General features: G+C 54.8%; 2 protein-coding genes across 5 annotated transcripts in view; one reads left to right on the forward strand and one right to left on the reverse strand.

The window, feature by feature from the left end:
- Positions 1–11,248, reverse strand: part of DCTN1 (dynactin subunit 1) — a 93,263-nt gene extending 82,015 nt beyond the window's left edge. For all 4 annotated transcript variants that reach the window (XM_068943967.1, XM_068943963.1, XM_068943961.1 and 1 more), the window contains exon 1: positions 11,176–11,248. The gene's annotated coding sequence lies outside the window, so the exon portion shown is untranslated. The remainder of the gene's footprint in view (positions 1–11,175) is intronic.
- On the forward strand, positions 9,690–16,501 carry LOC104142211 (uncharacterized). Its single transcript, XM_068943973.1, has 5 exons — positions 9,690–9,750; positions 13,557–13,650; positions 14,220–14,377; positions 14,529–14,695; positions 15,193–16,501. Exons 3-5 carry the CDS (start codon positions 14,227–14,229, stop codon positions 16,498–16,500), a joined length of 1,626 nt encoding a protein of 541 aa, XP_068800074.1. The 5' UTR covers positions 9,690–9,750; positions 13,557–13,650; positions 14,220–14,226; the 3' UTR covers position 16,501.
- Positions 16,502–16,517: the final 16 nt, after the last annotated feature.

Raw genomic sequence — 16,517 nt, forward strand, 5'->3', positions numbered from 1 at the left:
AGATTAGTAGGAGAGGCTAGCATGATAAGCAAAAATATCAAATTAAAAAAAAAAAGTAAATAAAACTGTCTCACTGGGAAATGGATCTGGCCACAGAACTTCACGAGGACTTCAGAAAATCCAAAAGGGTGATCGGTTCTGCAGTAGCCCCTGGGAATGGGTGACACAAGACATTTTTCTCCTTCTCAAAGGATGAGAAGTTATGACTCCGTTCTTCCTACAGAGCTCTAGAAATAACAGGTTATATGCTGAAACAAAAAACAGTAAATATCAGGAAGGATTTCCTCTTAGCAAGATCAGCTGTAGCTAGAAGAGTATTTTATCATTTAAAAAGAAAATTAGAAACGTTATGCCACTAAATTCTCCCTCTTCCCCAGTCCCACAGTTTTCCACGTTAAGCCTCAAGTGCAAGGGGAATTTTTCCCCCCATTTTTTTTCCTGAAGTCTCCCTGCAAAGCCAGTTCTACTGATCGACTACGCAGCTAGTACTCTAGCCGTGAGCGCTGTCTGACAACCAGCCGGCAAGCGATCTGGGCACTACAACCTCCTTGAACTCCTATTGCCAGCATCAGTGAAAGGACTTGTATTAAACTGACCAGTTTCCCCTTGGAGGGGCCCACAAACACAGCGGTGGTGGAAAATCAAACCTGGCGAATGAATCACCACGAAGTAGTACACAACGAAGACGTTTCCATTAAGAATATATATTGAATTGTAAACATCTGCTTACAGACTAGTCATTCGAAAGCTAAAAACAGTTATGCAAAATGTGGGAACATTTTACATTGGAAACAAGACTATATGATTAACCCCAAGGACTGAAGGACAATTACTCAGCAGAAATTTTAAGCTTTCACAGTCTACATAAAAGCTGCAAAATAACTTACAAAGGAAAGGGAAGCAGCCTCAATTTCAGGTCACTTAGAGCGAAATTAATGCGTGAGGGAACACTGAAGTTACTTGCCCTAACATGAACACACTTGCAGCAATCAAAGGACACTTCCTCCTTACAACTACAATGCCATGACTGGAACCTACCATCATTTTCAAAAGAGCCTCTTAAAATAAGCAATACTACAAAAGACTAGATCTATGAGAAACAGTGATGACTGCTAAATGATCCTTCACCGCAGTCCCTTGAAAGCTTGCCACAGAAAAAAAGAATTTCTGCATCTATTGAAATAGGTCAAGAATGAGAGCGCAGCCCTCTGTACCTCATGCTTTTGGAAAGCCTTTGCCACTCAAAGGCATAGGTCTTCAGAGAGGAGGTCTGTGATTCCCAACCTCAGCACTTCCAGAATAACCGTAACCACCACTCCCTGAAGCCAGAGTCCAGCCTGCCGCCAGAGAAGAGCTCGAACAGCAGCAAGAAACATCTGTTCCCTCTAACGGCAAAACACAGGAAAGGAAACTCAACGGAAGTGTCTGAAAACGCTGGGAGTCCAGCAATCAAAGCCAGCATGGGCCCGACCAAGCGTCACCCTGCAGCGCCTTGCTGGGCACCTGGAGAAAAGGGGAGAAGCAGCATTAGCAGCAGACTTCCCCACCAGGCAGGAAAGTCTCCCCCAGCATCTGCTGACCGGCTACGGACACCGCTCCTGCAGCAACTCCTGAACTGCTGCCAGAGCAGGTTTGCCAAAAGCTCCATCGTCCAGGGAAAATTGCACCCATGACACCCGTAAGGGCGCCGTACCCTTCAGCTCGGGGGACCTCAGCTTCACTACACCCACATGAAGATGCAGGGTACATGTTCAAGCTCATCCTCCCACTTTTCCCTATTGTATCCCCGGCCTATTGTCTGTCAAAAGGTACTGATCCTTCTTCTCTTCACAACTCCAGAACTATTATTGCTAAAAGAGGACAAGCGCGAACCCGCATGAGCCAAGCGTTTCACGGCTCAGTGAGTCGAAGGGAAACCTGAGGATTCCTGGCAGTGCCCGAGACAGCACACACCTACAGAGCAGGCTGCAAGAACCTAAACTATCCAGTGACTGAAGTTAGACTGTTAGGTCATCCGTGTAGCAGTGGTGGCTAAAATCACAATTTACACTGCTCCCATCCCAGGAGGTGCAAAGAAGCCAGCAGAAAAAAAGAGAACTCTCAGTCTAGCAAGGTGAAATATAGAAAAACAGAAGGAGAGGACAGCAGCAAAGTGATTAGGGCTAAGCACATAGAAGCACAAGAGCATAGGAAAAAAGGAAAGAGGAAGGGCATGCAACAGGAGGACACTGAGAAGAAAGAAGTCAGGAAGATAGGTGACACGTGCAGTCCGCTCGGCTGTGGGCTAGAGAAGTTTAACTCGTAGTGTTGACAGTTCTTTAAAGCCACAGACCACAACAAGTATTTAAAAACATATAAATGCAAAGAGTTAGAGTTGATGCTTCCTAAACTTGTAGCGAACTAGTTAAAAGTATGAACCAAAAGCAAGAGCCTTTGAAAATGAGTTTGTGAATAAATATGCCCTGAACTTTAAAATAATTTTTTTGCTAACCGGGAGATATTATCTATATGCTTAATAGGATACTGTTTCTTAAAGTAACAAAATCATGCAGCACCATTAATCATTTTCTGGTTTTATTTCTGATTTACTATGTGAATTTTGGATGGAAATTAAAACTCCATCAAAATATGAGAAGCCAATGTTTGACAGTATTTTTATTAGTTAACTGAAACTGTATTACATGGGAATATATAAAGCTTTCTGTAACTAAAGCATGTTGAAGAAGTCCTAAGCAGTCAATGCAAACAAGAAAAATATCCAAAAGAGGAAGCTGATTGTTTACTATTGTGTCCTTCAAAACTTTAGAACTAGTAGATTCCAGCCTAAGGCCTATCTTTTTTTTTTTTTTTAAACATAGAGGAGAAAACTTTTTTTTCCAGCTCCCATTCTGATGCTATCATTTTTGAATGAATTGCAGTTTCAACCAAACAGAAATGAATAAATTTTCCTGCTTTTCCAGAAGCAGTCACAGCTTTCAGAAACTAGAGCATCCAATTTCCACAAAGGAGTACCCAATTGTATGATTGATTATAAAGCTTTGAAATAAATTGTTTACTGTTTTAATAACCTTTAATTATTTTAGTTTAAGAAACCATAGGAAATACTAGCCTCAATAAAGGCTATGGATTGAAATACATTTTTTTTAATGTAAGGAAAAAAAAAAAAAGTTTGTTTACCCTGGTCTGCTAAGATCTTGGCTACCCAGGAGACACAGAACCAGGAGGCTGTAAACCCTGCTGCCCCCCACAAACGGGTAACTCTTAGTTCTCAGTCCAATTTTTCCATCTTATGTTTCTGAAAACGGTGCAGTATTCTCACATTTCTCATCATGTGAATACATGAGCTTGAAAAAGACACAAAATCCTTTTTCTTATTCAAGCACTGCCACAATTCACCATGTCAGCATCTCCTGAAGGTATTTCTGCTCCAGCTTGCTAACACCAGCAACAGTTTGGGACCAAACGCGGCCTACAGCCATCGTGACACATTACTACTTGCTCAAGCAACACAGACTTCAGGATGAGTTCACGTTATCCGGCCGCTGCTTGACAGACCAGACCAGCTCCCCAGTTTGCTTTTGCATTGACATGGGTCATCCAAACAGCAGGTCACAAAACCTAAGGGACACAGCGACTCTGCAACCGGGAGAGGGGTCCAAGCTCGCTGCCCCCCTGGCCCTGCCGAAGGCCGAGTCCTGGCGTCCCTCCTGCCTCTGCTGCCTCTCCCCAGCAGCGCTCGAGAAGCCTCCAGCCCCAGCATGAAACCACCGTGCCTATGACAGACTACCGGCATAATTTACTCCCAAGCAACACCAACTGTTTGGCAAGCAGACTACTCGCTTCCTGATCCAACCTCACTTTTTAAGGGAACCCACAAGACAATTTCTGCAGTGTCACTTTGTTATACAAAGGGCACTGCGAGTCCTAAGCAGAAACCATTTTAGTAGGTCCTCCCTGCAGTCTTTTCTCTCCGATACAAAGACCAGGAGCAAAGACAAAGATAGTAAGCAAATGCGATCAGTGGAGCACAGACAGCAGCGAAGGGACCGCTGCAGGGAGCAGCAATCCCTTCACGCTCTTCAGCTGCTGCAGCGCAGCCACTTCTTAGACATTCACGAAGATCTTTATTTGGCAATAACATATACCCTAAAAGTTAAAGCTGCCTGAGTATTTGTTCACAAATCCAATTCAGTGGATTCCAGGAGGCACGTATCAGAACGGGAGATCAAACTAGATCAGCCTGCAGCAAAGGGCACGTAGCAAAGCTATCCTTGCAAGTTCGGGGCAATCTTCTTCCACGTGCAAAAAAGCAGTGAATGTTACAGAACCTCTGCACAACGTCTTTTACGGACAGGTAACCAGTGCCACAACCTCGCCGCCTTCTCCAGGGGCGAACACCATCTCGTAGGCCCTTTTCAGTCACAACTCTTTCAGGACCCACAATAATTGTCTGGTAGCTGCCCAAACTCTACACTTAATCATGGTTTAACTCTACTGATGAATATTAAAAACCCAAAGCATATTTAGTTTATACACTTCAGGTTTTTTGCCGAAATCTGGGATAAGAGACAGTCACATGCAGCGTAGCGTGGACATGCTAACAGAGTGGCTATTCAGTTTAAGTGAACTGAGCAGGAAATTAAAAAAAAAAAAACAAACCTTCAGAAGCCTCCACAGAGTTTATTTAGGAAGAGCAAAATTCTATCTTGTTATATTATATATATTGCTCCTGGGGTCCCTTGCAATAGCTTCAGCAAAACTTCCTTCTGATTTATAAGCAGCTTAGAAAACTGCAAACTCCTGCTTAGAAAAAAAAATTCTAAAAATTGCACTTCAGGTTCTATCTTTATTGTGTCAATATAAATCCAGATCAAGTTTGCCAAGTTTAAGACCTTTTTAATTAAACTATAAGCTTTGCTAACTCCCTCGAGTGACCTGAAAGTCAGCCTGGGTTCTTTCTATTCTTGCCTCAGAAGAGGAAAGATTGCAAGTAGAACTTGATCTGCACAATTATACGCAAACCAGGTCCTTCCTCTTTGAAGTTTGTTCTCAGTTATGTAATTCAACCCTATTCAACACTATGCGCAGGTATATGAAAGGCAAATTTCAGTCCTGTAATTGATGCAAGAGCTAGAGCATATCTCAACTCCAGCTCCCGTTCCAGCACCGCTAGAAGTACAATCTTATTCCTGTCTCCCAAGAGACAAATATATGTGGCCAATCGTACAGAGAAAATCTGCTGAGCCATTAAAAACCTTTGTTAGGGTTCTCATTTGCTATGACATCTATAATGGACGATAAGGGATATCGTGCTGCTATATTGAGACTAAAGCCCACCACACTGACAAGTACTGCCCCATAAATTCTTCGTGCTTTCCATGTGCCGATATCCCAGCTTGTCCCATATTTATATTTAGATTGCGATCTTTTCGGAGCATGGAATATCTTCTGCTTTGTTTCTGCACACCCTACAGCACAACCAGGCTCTGATCCACAACTCGGGCCGCTGCAGACTACAGCACTGCACTCGCTCGACCAGCCACACAACCCTTCTTTTGTTAGGGTGGCCCACCACCTGGAAGAAAGCACCTGAGCCTGTGTTACACGCTAACACCATCAAACACAAAAAAGCATCGCTCTAGCCACGACTGGCTAAAGATAAAAAACATGAAGAAACAAGCCTTGTAGGGACAGGTAACATCATTTGTAAGAACACAGAAAACATAAGCCTTATCCTACCAAACCAAAATCACTGCTTGAGTCACATAGCAACTGTGACACAGCAGCAGACATTAAAAGTTCGTTAAGCTAAAGCCTCGCTGCCATCAAAGCGCCAGAAGTAAGGTTTTATGACCCTTCATATATTTAAAAATGAGTTGACAGAAAGGGGTGACCAATGAAATACTACCAAACAAAAAGCCAATCCTGCATGTAACCAGAACTCAAGAGGACAGGACACAGCTATCACCTAAGTCCAGCATTCTGCTCTCTGCAGGATAATCCAACCCAATTTTCAAATGAGAATTGATCCACACGGCACTAGGACCCCGCAGATGGCAAATGCTGCGAGCCTGCGCCGTGGAAAACTGCACCATTTCACAACTTCAGCAATAGCTAGAGCAGCACTGCAACAAAGCCAGGCAACAACCACTCAAGGACAAGGAAGCACGCTTTATTTGTTTTGTATTTCTTACACCACAAATTTAATGATTTTCTTTTCAGCTAAAACGGAAGCTATCAAGATTACAATCGATACATCAGAAGCACTTCATTGAAAAGGTAACCATAGCAACGGACTGACAAGCAAAGGATGCTGCGTCCAAGCTACATCTGTCTGGTAGCAGGAGGAGGTTAGTCAATTTTAGCTCATCTCTATCAAAACAATTCATTCATTATTTCACAGCTGAACACCTTTCCATAGTCATCGAGTTCCAGCCATTAGCTTGTATATATCATGTAGCCTTCATTGTTTCTAATTATATTAAGAAAATGCTGGTTTAAAAATATGCCTGCTCTACTGCTCAAAGATTCAGAACGACCAGAACTGTTTATTCCTTCTGTTTCTTCTTATGTGACTTTTACCAAACCGTTGGAAAAGCTGTTATTGCGTTTTAGTATTTATACAACTGTCTTTGCTCTCTTTTCTGAGCGATTTTTATCATTCTTAACAAAGTTCTCTCCTTCGCTGCATTATGGGATTCCTGTCCAACAAGACTCCTTATCTTCTGAGCAGCGCCTAACTAAAGTTATACCTCGTACATAACAGGGCATCCGTAGCAAGGCATACGCAGTCTTTCACCAGTATGTGGTAGCGTCCTCTGTGGGTTCAAATCCCCCCCCCAAAAAACCCACAAACAATGAGAAAGCCAGCAGAATGTTCCTCCATATAACAAGACAACCTCGCCGGAGAGTTGTATACCGAGCTACAACATAAAACTGACAATAAAGAGTCAGGGGCTCTTTCTTATTACTTTGCATCCTTTAGGTACCTTTCAAACAAACAAACAAAAAAAAACTTTGCAAACCCTTTAGGAATGGGTGCAAAAGGTGCTGCAATTCAGCTTCCACTTGGGATGTGGGTGTTTATGTTGCAATAGTGCAAGAAAATCACCAAAAGGAGATTTCCAATACTATAGCTCCTGAAACCTCCCTCCTATTCAATAAATAAATAAACTAATTGCTGCCTACCCTCCTCCAAATCATTTCATCAAAGGAACTTAAAAGTGCCTTGCATTTAATTTAGCAAGAAACCCTCCTGAGCTCCTGTGAAGTACGTCACAATTACTGTCTTAGTTTTATGTTTGAAAATTAAGGAAGAGAGAAAGAAAGGAATACATTTGTCCAAGGTCACGCGGCAAGACCTTGACAGCATCTTAAAAAAAACCCACATACATACAACACCCACATCCTATTTTAAGAGCAACCCTTTCTGGTGAAATCGATGGCCAATGTCAGAGAACTCCACTAAGCACGCTCAGCGAATCTACTGTGCTGAGCCTGAACGAACTAGGAAAACACAATGAGTTTTTGTTAACATAACGGAGGGAAAAAAAAACCAACAACAACTGCTGAGTTTCTTGAATTAGTCTGTGCAATATTAAAAAATGCAACTAATCTAAAAATGCAGGCGTTCAGATTGATGCACACTGGAGGAGCTTATCATAACTGTGAAACAAACCACAGTTCACTGGAAGTTTGTCAGCAAACCCATCTAGAAAGATTTGATTTATAATAAAGAGATTTAGAATTCATAAAGGCACTTGTCTAGCACAACTGCTCCATGCAGTAAAGAGAGGACAAGCACTAGACAGTTTAGCTTTGTGTCACAAAACAACAGTGCGTCACCGCGCTGTTTTTCATTCTAACCCAAGACTTACTGCCTCAACATAGTAAAATGATTCATTGAATAGAGAAAACACTGCACAGGCTCTCCGCTCCCAAGCACGTCTGGCCAATGTTTTGTGGAAACTTATCTGGGGGAGGCTGACACACTGGATGGCAGAGGGCACACAAGCGGAGAAGAGGGTGTACGCTGGCGTCTCTAAGAGGGAAAAGCAAGATCGTCAGAGGCAGCCTCCTCTCCGAAGGTTAGCCCTGCCCTAGAGCACTGCGAAGGAGCAAAGGAGAGGGCTGGGGGGCGGAGGAGAGGGCAGGCCTCCCCCCCGCAGAAGGGGGCGCGGGCTCTGGCCGCACCACAGCCACGCGTGAAGGCCAGGGCTCGAGACTCCCACGCCAAGTGCTGAACAGCCCCAAAGGAGAGCAGCAAAAGGCACCCGTCACCAGCAACCTCTGCCAAAGGTCTCCGACCGCAGACGCTGGGACAGGTGCACGACTTTGGAGGTACTCTCGGTAACTCCTAGCTCCTGGTAAAAAGCACTGCATCACAAATTTCACACGCTCAAGGTAACTTGCCATCGAGGACGAGAGAGTAAAGATAAATCTCTCACATATTTACTCCTCTGCGTTACTAGCGCGCAGGACCGGCTGTCCTACTGTCTCCAGCTTTTGTCTCCAGCAGACGGCCCGCGTGAGACGCGGGGGTCCCATCCACTCGCAACGCAAGCGGGGAAGAACGAGGCAGAGGAACTGCAGGGCTTGTGCTGTTAATGCAGCAATGGCACATCTGGGACGAGGATGAAAGAAGCCTCGTAACAGTTCAGATTTGGGGGTTGTATCCTTCACGTTTACTAGAGAAAATTATCTCCTTCAAGTACAAAAGTGAACATTCTGGCCAGACAAATTAGCAGATGCCACGGGGAGAGGGCGTACGTGCACAAAATAACGAATAAACAGGAATACTCAGTATCACTGTTGTATCAAATTACAAAACTAGGCAGACGCACAGCTTTTAACACGCATCCTATGACCTCATAGCCTACAAACTGAAGTTTGCGGCACAAATAGCCTTAATTTGATCAGTCAATTGTTCAAACATGCCACTAGCTAATTAGTGCTCCATTGTGTACTTTTATGCACCTGACAGACAAAATTCTTGGCCAGAAGAGCTCTACTGTACCTTCACTAGCCTATATCAAAGGAAATATTCAGCTAGGAAAATTACTTTTTCTTGACTACCAAATAGCTATAATATTCACATGTAAATTATCCAAGTTATTAATTATCCAGCAGCTGAGTTGGTCCTGTCCCTCCTCAAATCTATTTTTCTCAGTCAAAAAGCTGACCTCTTCTTCTTGTGCAGCTTCTACTTGTGCAATTTATGTTCCTACTCAGATGCTGTTTTTTAAAATCTTCTTTTCTAATAAGATTCTGACTCAAATCTTAATTTAGATCCAAAACTTTGATGGCAAAGATGCAGGGCTAAAGATTTGTCTAACAGGTTATCCATATAAATTTTCCATTCCCCCACCATGAAAGACAAAATAGTTGTACAAGCAGTAACAGTGCACCAAAACAACCCTGCAAAGGTTTAGAAACCGCTCTCCATTTGGAAGCGAGCTTTACTCACACATAAGCTTTACTCATAAATAAGAAGCTACAGCTTGATATAAAGTTAATGTTAAAGGTTATCAGTGTAAAATGAGTTATATCTATACTATAGTAAAAAGTGAGTTTTTACAGGTTATGCATAGTGATTGTTTTTACTTTTTTTTTTTTTTTTCACACGGTGCAGATCCCTTCGCCATCCCATACGATTCCGCCATGAAACTATCTCACAACGGCCAGCATAACGAAGCCAGCTGCCATTGCTTAGATGGACTGAAGCCTTCCAGCACCACACTGAGGAAAAAGGTGAATTACACTGAAAACAAAAAGCAAAACCTGTAGCTATAAAGACCATCTGATTAAAGTGAAAGAGGACACTTTTTTTTTTTTTTCCAAAAAACATTTAATGCAAGGGTGTCCAAACACAGACAGCTCTGCATCTGTAATATTCTTCGAGGCATACCGGCCTCTCGGAGCAGCTCTCACCTGGCTTTTTACTTGCTGCTGAAAATACCCGCGTAAAACAGAATCTTTGTTTCTGCAGGTGCTCATACGCTTAGTCACTGGTCTTGCAGCGACTGCTGCAGGTACCTGTGAGGGTTTCCTCCTCCCGAAAGGCCGGAGCTGGCCAACACTGTCATGGCCATACGCACTCGAGCGGTAACAAAACAGGGCTCAGCACCTAACGGGAGCCTTGGGGGCCCCCAAAGCAGCCCCGGGGGGCTCCAAAGCAGAGGAGAGGAACAACGATTCTGTTGTGCGCACAGGGCACCGCAGCGCGGCTCTGCTCCAGCCCAGGCGGGGCTGTGCGAGCAGAGAGCAGGCGGGGGGACCCCGGCTCCGCCAGCGGGGCTCGGCCCCCCCGACGAGGGGCAACGGGAGAGCCTGGGGTCACCCCACGGGGAGGGAGAGGCAGGGCCTGGCGCTCCACTGGGGAGTGCCTCCACCCCAGCACCGACCCCCCAAGGAAAGGGCCCTCCCTGGCACTCACCACCCCCAGCACACCCCATGGGGGGGGTGATGCCCCCCCACCCCACTGAGGGGGAGGGGTGACCCCACACGCACCGGCCCCACATACGCCCCACTGGGGGGAAGGGTGACCCCACACGCACCGGCCCCACACACGCCCCACGGGAGAGGGAGAACCCCACACGCACCGGCCCCACACACACCCCACGGGGGGGGGGGGTGATGTCCCCTCGCACTGACCCCACACACGCCCCACGGGGGGGGTGACCCCACATACGCCCCACTGGGGGGAAGGGTGACCCCACACACGCCCCACGGGGGGGGGGTGACCCCACATACGCCCCACTGGGGAGAAGGGTGACCCCACACACGCCCCACGGGAGGGGGGGAGCCCCACACGCACCGGCCCCACACACGCCCCGTGGGGGGGTGATGTCCCCTCGCACTGACCCCACACACGCCCCACGGGGGGGGGGTGACCCCACACACGCACTGACCCCACACACGGCCCCCCGGGGGGGGCGTCATCCCCCTCTGCACTGGCCCCACACACAGCCCACAGGGGAGGGGTGACCCCACACGCACTGGCCCCACACATGCCCCACGGGGGGGGTGATGCCCCCTCTCCCGGACCCCACACGCACCCCACCTGGGGGGGAGGGTGACGCCGCCCCCGCACCGGCCCCCCACGCAGAGGAACATCGGCCCCCTGGAGGAGACCCCCCCCAGGAGCCCCCGCCCCGCGCAGGCCGCGGCCGGTACCTGCCGCCGCTGCCCAGCGCCGCTCCCCGGCTCCCGCTCCCGGAAGCGGCCGGCCGCCGCCCGCGCCGCCAGGCCCCCGGGCTGTCCGCCAGGCCGCCGGCCCGCCAGGCCCCCCGGGAGCCGCCGCCCGGCGTCAGGCAGCGCGCGGGCAGCCGCGGGGCCGAAGGGGCCTGGCCGGCGGCGCGCAGGCGCAGCGCGGCGGCCTGAAGCCGCCGGGCGCGGGCACGCGGGCGTTGTATGGCGGGGGCAGAGGGACACAAGAGGCAAGGCGGCGGCGCCGCCGGGTGCGGCCTGCCCGGCGGCGCCGGGTCCCGATCCCGCCCGGGGGTGGGGCCGCCCTGGAGGAGGAAGCGGGGACGGGACAGGACGGGGTAAGGCGCCGGTAAGTGGGGCCTGGGTAGGCCGGGGGCGGCCTAGGCCCGGTTGCCATGGCGACGGGGCGGTTAGCGGCGAGGCCTGCTGCCGGCCCGGTTGCCATGGGGACGGGGGAGCCGTTCAGCGGCGGAGCCTGCTGCCGCCCGGTTGCCATGGGGACGGAGGGGGGGGGTGGTCAGCGGCGGGGCCTGGTCCCGGCCCGGTTGCCATGGGGACGGGGGGGCGGGGGTCGGTCCGCGGCGGGGCCTGGTCCCGGCCCGGTTGCCATGGGGACGGAGGGTGGTCAGCGGCGGGGCCTGGTCCCGGCCCGGTTGCCATGGAGACGGCGGGTGGTCAGCGGCGGGGCCTGGTCCCGGCCCGGTTGCCATGGAGACGGAGGGAGGGGGGGGGGTCAGCGGCCGGGCCCGGTTGCCATGGAGACGGAGGGAGGGGGGGGGTCAGCGGCGGGGCCTGGTCCCGGCCCGGTTGCCATGGGGACGGAGGGGACGGAGGGTGGTCAGCGGCAGGACCTAGTCCCGACCCGGTTGCCATGGGGACGGAGGGGACGGCAGGTGGTCAGCGGCAGGACCTAGTCCCGGCCCAGTTGCCATGGGGACGGAGGGTGGTCAGCGGCAGGGCCTGGTCCCGGCCCGGTTGCCATGGGGACGGAGGGGGGGTCGGTCCGCGGTGGGGCCTGGTCCCAGCCCGGTTGCCATGGGGACGGAGGGGGGGTCGGTCCGCGGTGGGGCCTGGTCCCGGCCCGGTTGCCATGGGGACGGAGGGGGGGTCGGTCCGCGGTGGGGCCTGGTCCCGGCCCGGTTGCCATGGGGACGGAGGGGGGGTCGGTCCGCGGCGAGGCCTGGTCCCGGCCTGGTTGCCATGGGGACGGAGGGGGGGGGGTTGGTCCGCGGCGGGGCCTGGTCCCGGCCCGGTTGCCATGGGGACGGAGGGGGCAGGACGAGGCCGGTCCGGGCAGGCCAGGCCGTTCGGGTTCGGGGCTGAGAGGCCGGAAACACCGACACCCCCCTTCCTCCTGCCCAGCCTGCCCCTTGACCCCCCTCGCAGAGCCCGGCTCCCTCCTGCCCGCACCCCTCGGGCGGCAGTGAGACCCCCCCGGCCGCACAGCCCCTCATCCCGGGCACAGCATCGGGACGGGTCTCGGAGCCGCCCCCCAGGCCGTCCGGCGGCAGGGGTCACCCCGTCCCCCCTGCGGCACTCTGCCACTACCTCTGCTGCACTCCGCGAGGTTCCCCCGCCTGCCCAGCTCCCTCCGGACGGCGTCTCGACCGCTGGCCCCGCTTCGGTTTTGTCTGCTGACCCGCTGGCGGCCTGCTCTGCCCCGTGCTCCGGCCTGCTGGAAGAGACGGGGGACGGCGCCGGAGCCGGCCTCGATCCCCGAGGGGAGCCGGCCACCGGCTGCACTTTGTTTTCCACTTTGTTCTTCCACGTTGGAGCGCTGTCCCACCGTTGAACCTGGTCACAGCCCCTGTCCCGGCAGTTCGTCGGACTTTCCGCCCCTCTCACTTTCCGCTTATCCAGCCTCTCTCCCCGGTTCGGCTCTAAGGACGCCGGGGCAGACCGTCAGGGGCCCTGCGAGAGCCGAGGCCTCCGACGTCCCGGCCCTCCGTCGAAGTCGGCCAGGTCGGTCGGGCGCGATGTGCCCTTGGCGAATCCTCCCTGGCTGCTGCCAGCCGCCTTCGCGGGCCCGGGAGGGGCTTCGCTCCGCCGCCCTCCGGGGTCTCGGGGGCCGCTTGCCTTTGCCCAGTGATCAGAAGCTCCCCAGTTGCCGTGACCTTTGAAGCGCTTCATCCCGTTTAACTTCTCCGCAGCCCGCTGGCTGCGCTGGGCTGTCTCCCCGATGCAGGAATCGGAGTTCGGCGTTAGCCTGCTTCGTGCTTTAATAGTCTCAGCAAGACACAGCACATGCGTTTTGTTGTGTGGTTACAAGGATGCTGACACTCGGCACAGGTTTTGGTGGTCCCAATTAACAATGCAATTAACGCTATTATACCCCACCTTCCCAGCAGCTGCCCCTTTCCTGGTGGCCCGCTCGCCCGACCTCGGTGCTGTCACGGCCGGCTGCCGCTGCCCCGACTTCCTCGCCGGGAGGAGAGCGCTGTGGTGAGGTTTTGGCTCTTCCCCCTTGGGCTGGAGGCTGCTCGGGGATGTTTCTGTTTGTCTCGGCTCCCTCTCTGCTGGTGGGTTGCTCCCTTCCCTCGCTTCTTGGTCCCGGGGTCAGCTGCGCTGTAGCTAACTGTGCTCGTTAGCCCTTCTCTGGTTAACGTGCACGCTCCTTTACATGCAATTGCCCAAAGCTAAGCAAAGCTGAAGCTAAGCAACAGTTTACTTCACAACATCACTAAAACAGGCCCCAAACAGACGACAGGCACCCGAGCCTGGGTCACGTCGTGGTGACCCCCACGACACGGGAGACCGTGGGGGTCTCACCCAGGAGCGGTGAGGTAGCGGGTACCTAGGTGGAAGTTTCTTGCACAGTTCTGTAGAAACAGCTAAAATCCAGCCAAAATAAACTCGGACCCAGACAAGTCCTGGGTCTGCTGCGGCTCGTTACGGCTCTGAAGCCAGGGGCCCGTTGCCAGCGCGAGTAGCGCCGATCTGGCGGTCCAGGGAGCGTGCTGCGCTGGCCGGGCCGCGGATCGTCGTGCCCGATCAGCCCTTTTCCCTGGCAGGAGCCCGATGCCCAGGAGGAAGGAGGTGCCGGCGCTGAGCAGCCTCTGCCTGCAGAGCCTGGCGAGGCACATGCAGAGCGTGTGGGTGAAGGACTACAGCGAGAACTACCTCGACGAGTACCACTTCCGCTACGTCATGGGCCCCTTTAACGAGCTGGGTGAGGTGCAGCGTCCGGGGACCCAGCTCCGCGTGGGGCGAGGAGGAGGAGGAGGAAGGGCGAGCGGTGCCGGGGCTCTGCTCGCCGACGCCGTGGGGCTGCAGCACAGCCGACCCCCAGTAACAGCTTCCTCCTGTCCCCCCGGCGCCAGCCGGCAGCTTGGTGCAGGACCTCATCCGGCTCCTGGGCGAGAGCCGGCGCCTGACGCGGGCCGCGCTCCACCTGCTCCTGGTGCCTCACCTCCGGGAGCTGAGCCTGCGCTCCTGCCCCGGCCTCGTCAGCAACGCCATCGGCCAGCTCGTCGCCGTGCGCTGCAAGGTGAGCGGGGCCGGGGCCGGCGGGCCGCCGGCGGGCGCTGCCTTTCCTCCCGGCTCTTGGAGCGTGGGGCCCGGGGGCTGAGAGCAGGGGTCGGGAGCGAGCGCTCCTGGGTTCCCTCCCGGTGTCAGGGTCTGGGGGATTGGCACGGGGCGAAAGGGTTTCTGGGGGCTCTCCCTGGTCTCCCCTCAGCCACTGCCTGGCTTTGGGAGCCCCACATCTCCCCGAGCCCGTGCCGCGGGGCGAACGCTGCCCTGGCTCGGGCTGGGTGCAAGACCACCCGCAGCGGTGGGGGAGCAGGATGGGCGTTCCTGGCCTGCGTGAGCCGGGCTCGGGATGGCTGCCCAGGATTTTCCCGGTCTAACACGCCGCGGGCCCGGAGGACGCCCAGCCGCCCCGCGCGGCCGGGGGAGCGGGTGCGAGGGGAGCAGAGGGGCCGGCGGGGTGCCCACTGCACCGGGCCCTGGCCCTACTCAGGAGGCTCTTGGGGTGGGGGGCAGAGCCTGAGCTCTCTGGACCTGCACGGCTGCAGCCGGGTCTCGGCAGACGTGCTGGTGGACCTGCTGGAGGGACTGCCGCTGCTGAGCAAGCTGGGGCTGGCCGAGACGCAGGCCAACGTGCAGGTGCTCTCGGCCGTGGGCTCCTGCTGCAAGCGCCTGCAGGAGCTGGACGTGTCCCACTGCAAGAAGGTGTCCCCGCGCGCCCTGCTGCACCTGGCCTACGACCCCCTGGCGGGCGCCCTGTGCTGCCCCGCGCTCCGCGTCCTGCTGGCCCGCGGCCTCGAGGCCCCGGGGGGCTGCGACGTGGCCGTGGCCCTGGCCTTCGTGCTGCTGGCCCTGCCTCACCTGGAGTTCCTGGCCCACAGCGCCGTGCCGGACGCCCTGTGCCTCATCCACACGCGGCAGCTCGGCGGCGCGGGCGACGTCCCGGGCTTCCCCTCGCTGGAGGAGCTGGCGCAGCGGCGGCAGCGGGGGGCCGCGGACGGGCCCTGGCTCACCCTGCCCCTGCGGCGGGTGGAGGAGGTAGGGGAGCCCTTCCTCGCCACGCTCTGCGCCGTGTGCCCGGACGCCGAGGAGGTGAACGTGTGGCTGGGCGACGGCCCCACCGCCGGCTGGGCCGGGCTGCGCTGGAGCCGCCTGGCCCACCTGGCCCTGACCTGCGCGGGGCAGCGGGGCTGGGCGCTGGCCCGGGCGCTGCCGCTGGCGCACAGCCTGGGCCCGCGGCTGCGCACCCTCGCCCTCCACGGCTTCTGCTACGAGGACGAGCTCTCCCTCGGCGCCCTGCTCAGCTGCTGCCCCCTCCTGCGGGCCTTCAGCACCGACCTGCACCCTCCGGCCGGGCTGCCGGGCGCCGGCCCCTCCGGGGACCCCCCTGCCGAGCCGCTCCGCTGGGACACCGACCTGCTTCCCCACGCCTTCCCCCAGCTCCAGCGCTTCTCCCTGGCCCTGGCCACCGCCTCCGGCCCCTTCCCGGCCCAGCACGGCCTGGTGCTGCGGGCCACGCTGGCCTCGCTGCTGCGCCGCTCCCCGCGCCTGCAGAGCCTGAGCCTCCTCGGCATCCCCTTCGCGCTGGACGCCGTGTTCGAGGCGGCGCTGGCGGCCCCGGGGCCGGCCCTGCTCGAGCTGCGCGAGCTCTCGCTGGCCGAGAGCCGGGTGTCCAGCCGGACCGTGTGGCAGCTGCTGGCCGCCGACAGCCGCCTGCGCGCCCTGGACCTGTCCCGCTGCCGGGACATCCACCGCCGGGACTACGACTCCTTCCTGCAGGCCGTGCGGAAGCAGCAGCTGGATCTGGACATCACCTGGGAATAGCGGCGCGTCCCCGTGGC

The sequence above is a fragment of the Struthio camelus genome, chromosome 4 (genome assembly GCF_040807025.1).
Source record: "Struthio camelus isolate bStrCam1 chromosome 4, bStrCam1.hap1, whole genome shotgun sequence".
Classification (NCBI taxonomy): domain Eukaryota; kingdom Metazoa; phylum Chordata; class Aves; order Struthioniformes; family Struthionidae; genus Struthio; species Struthio camelus.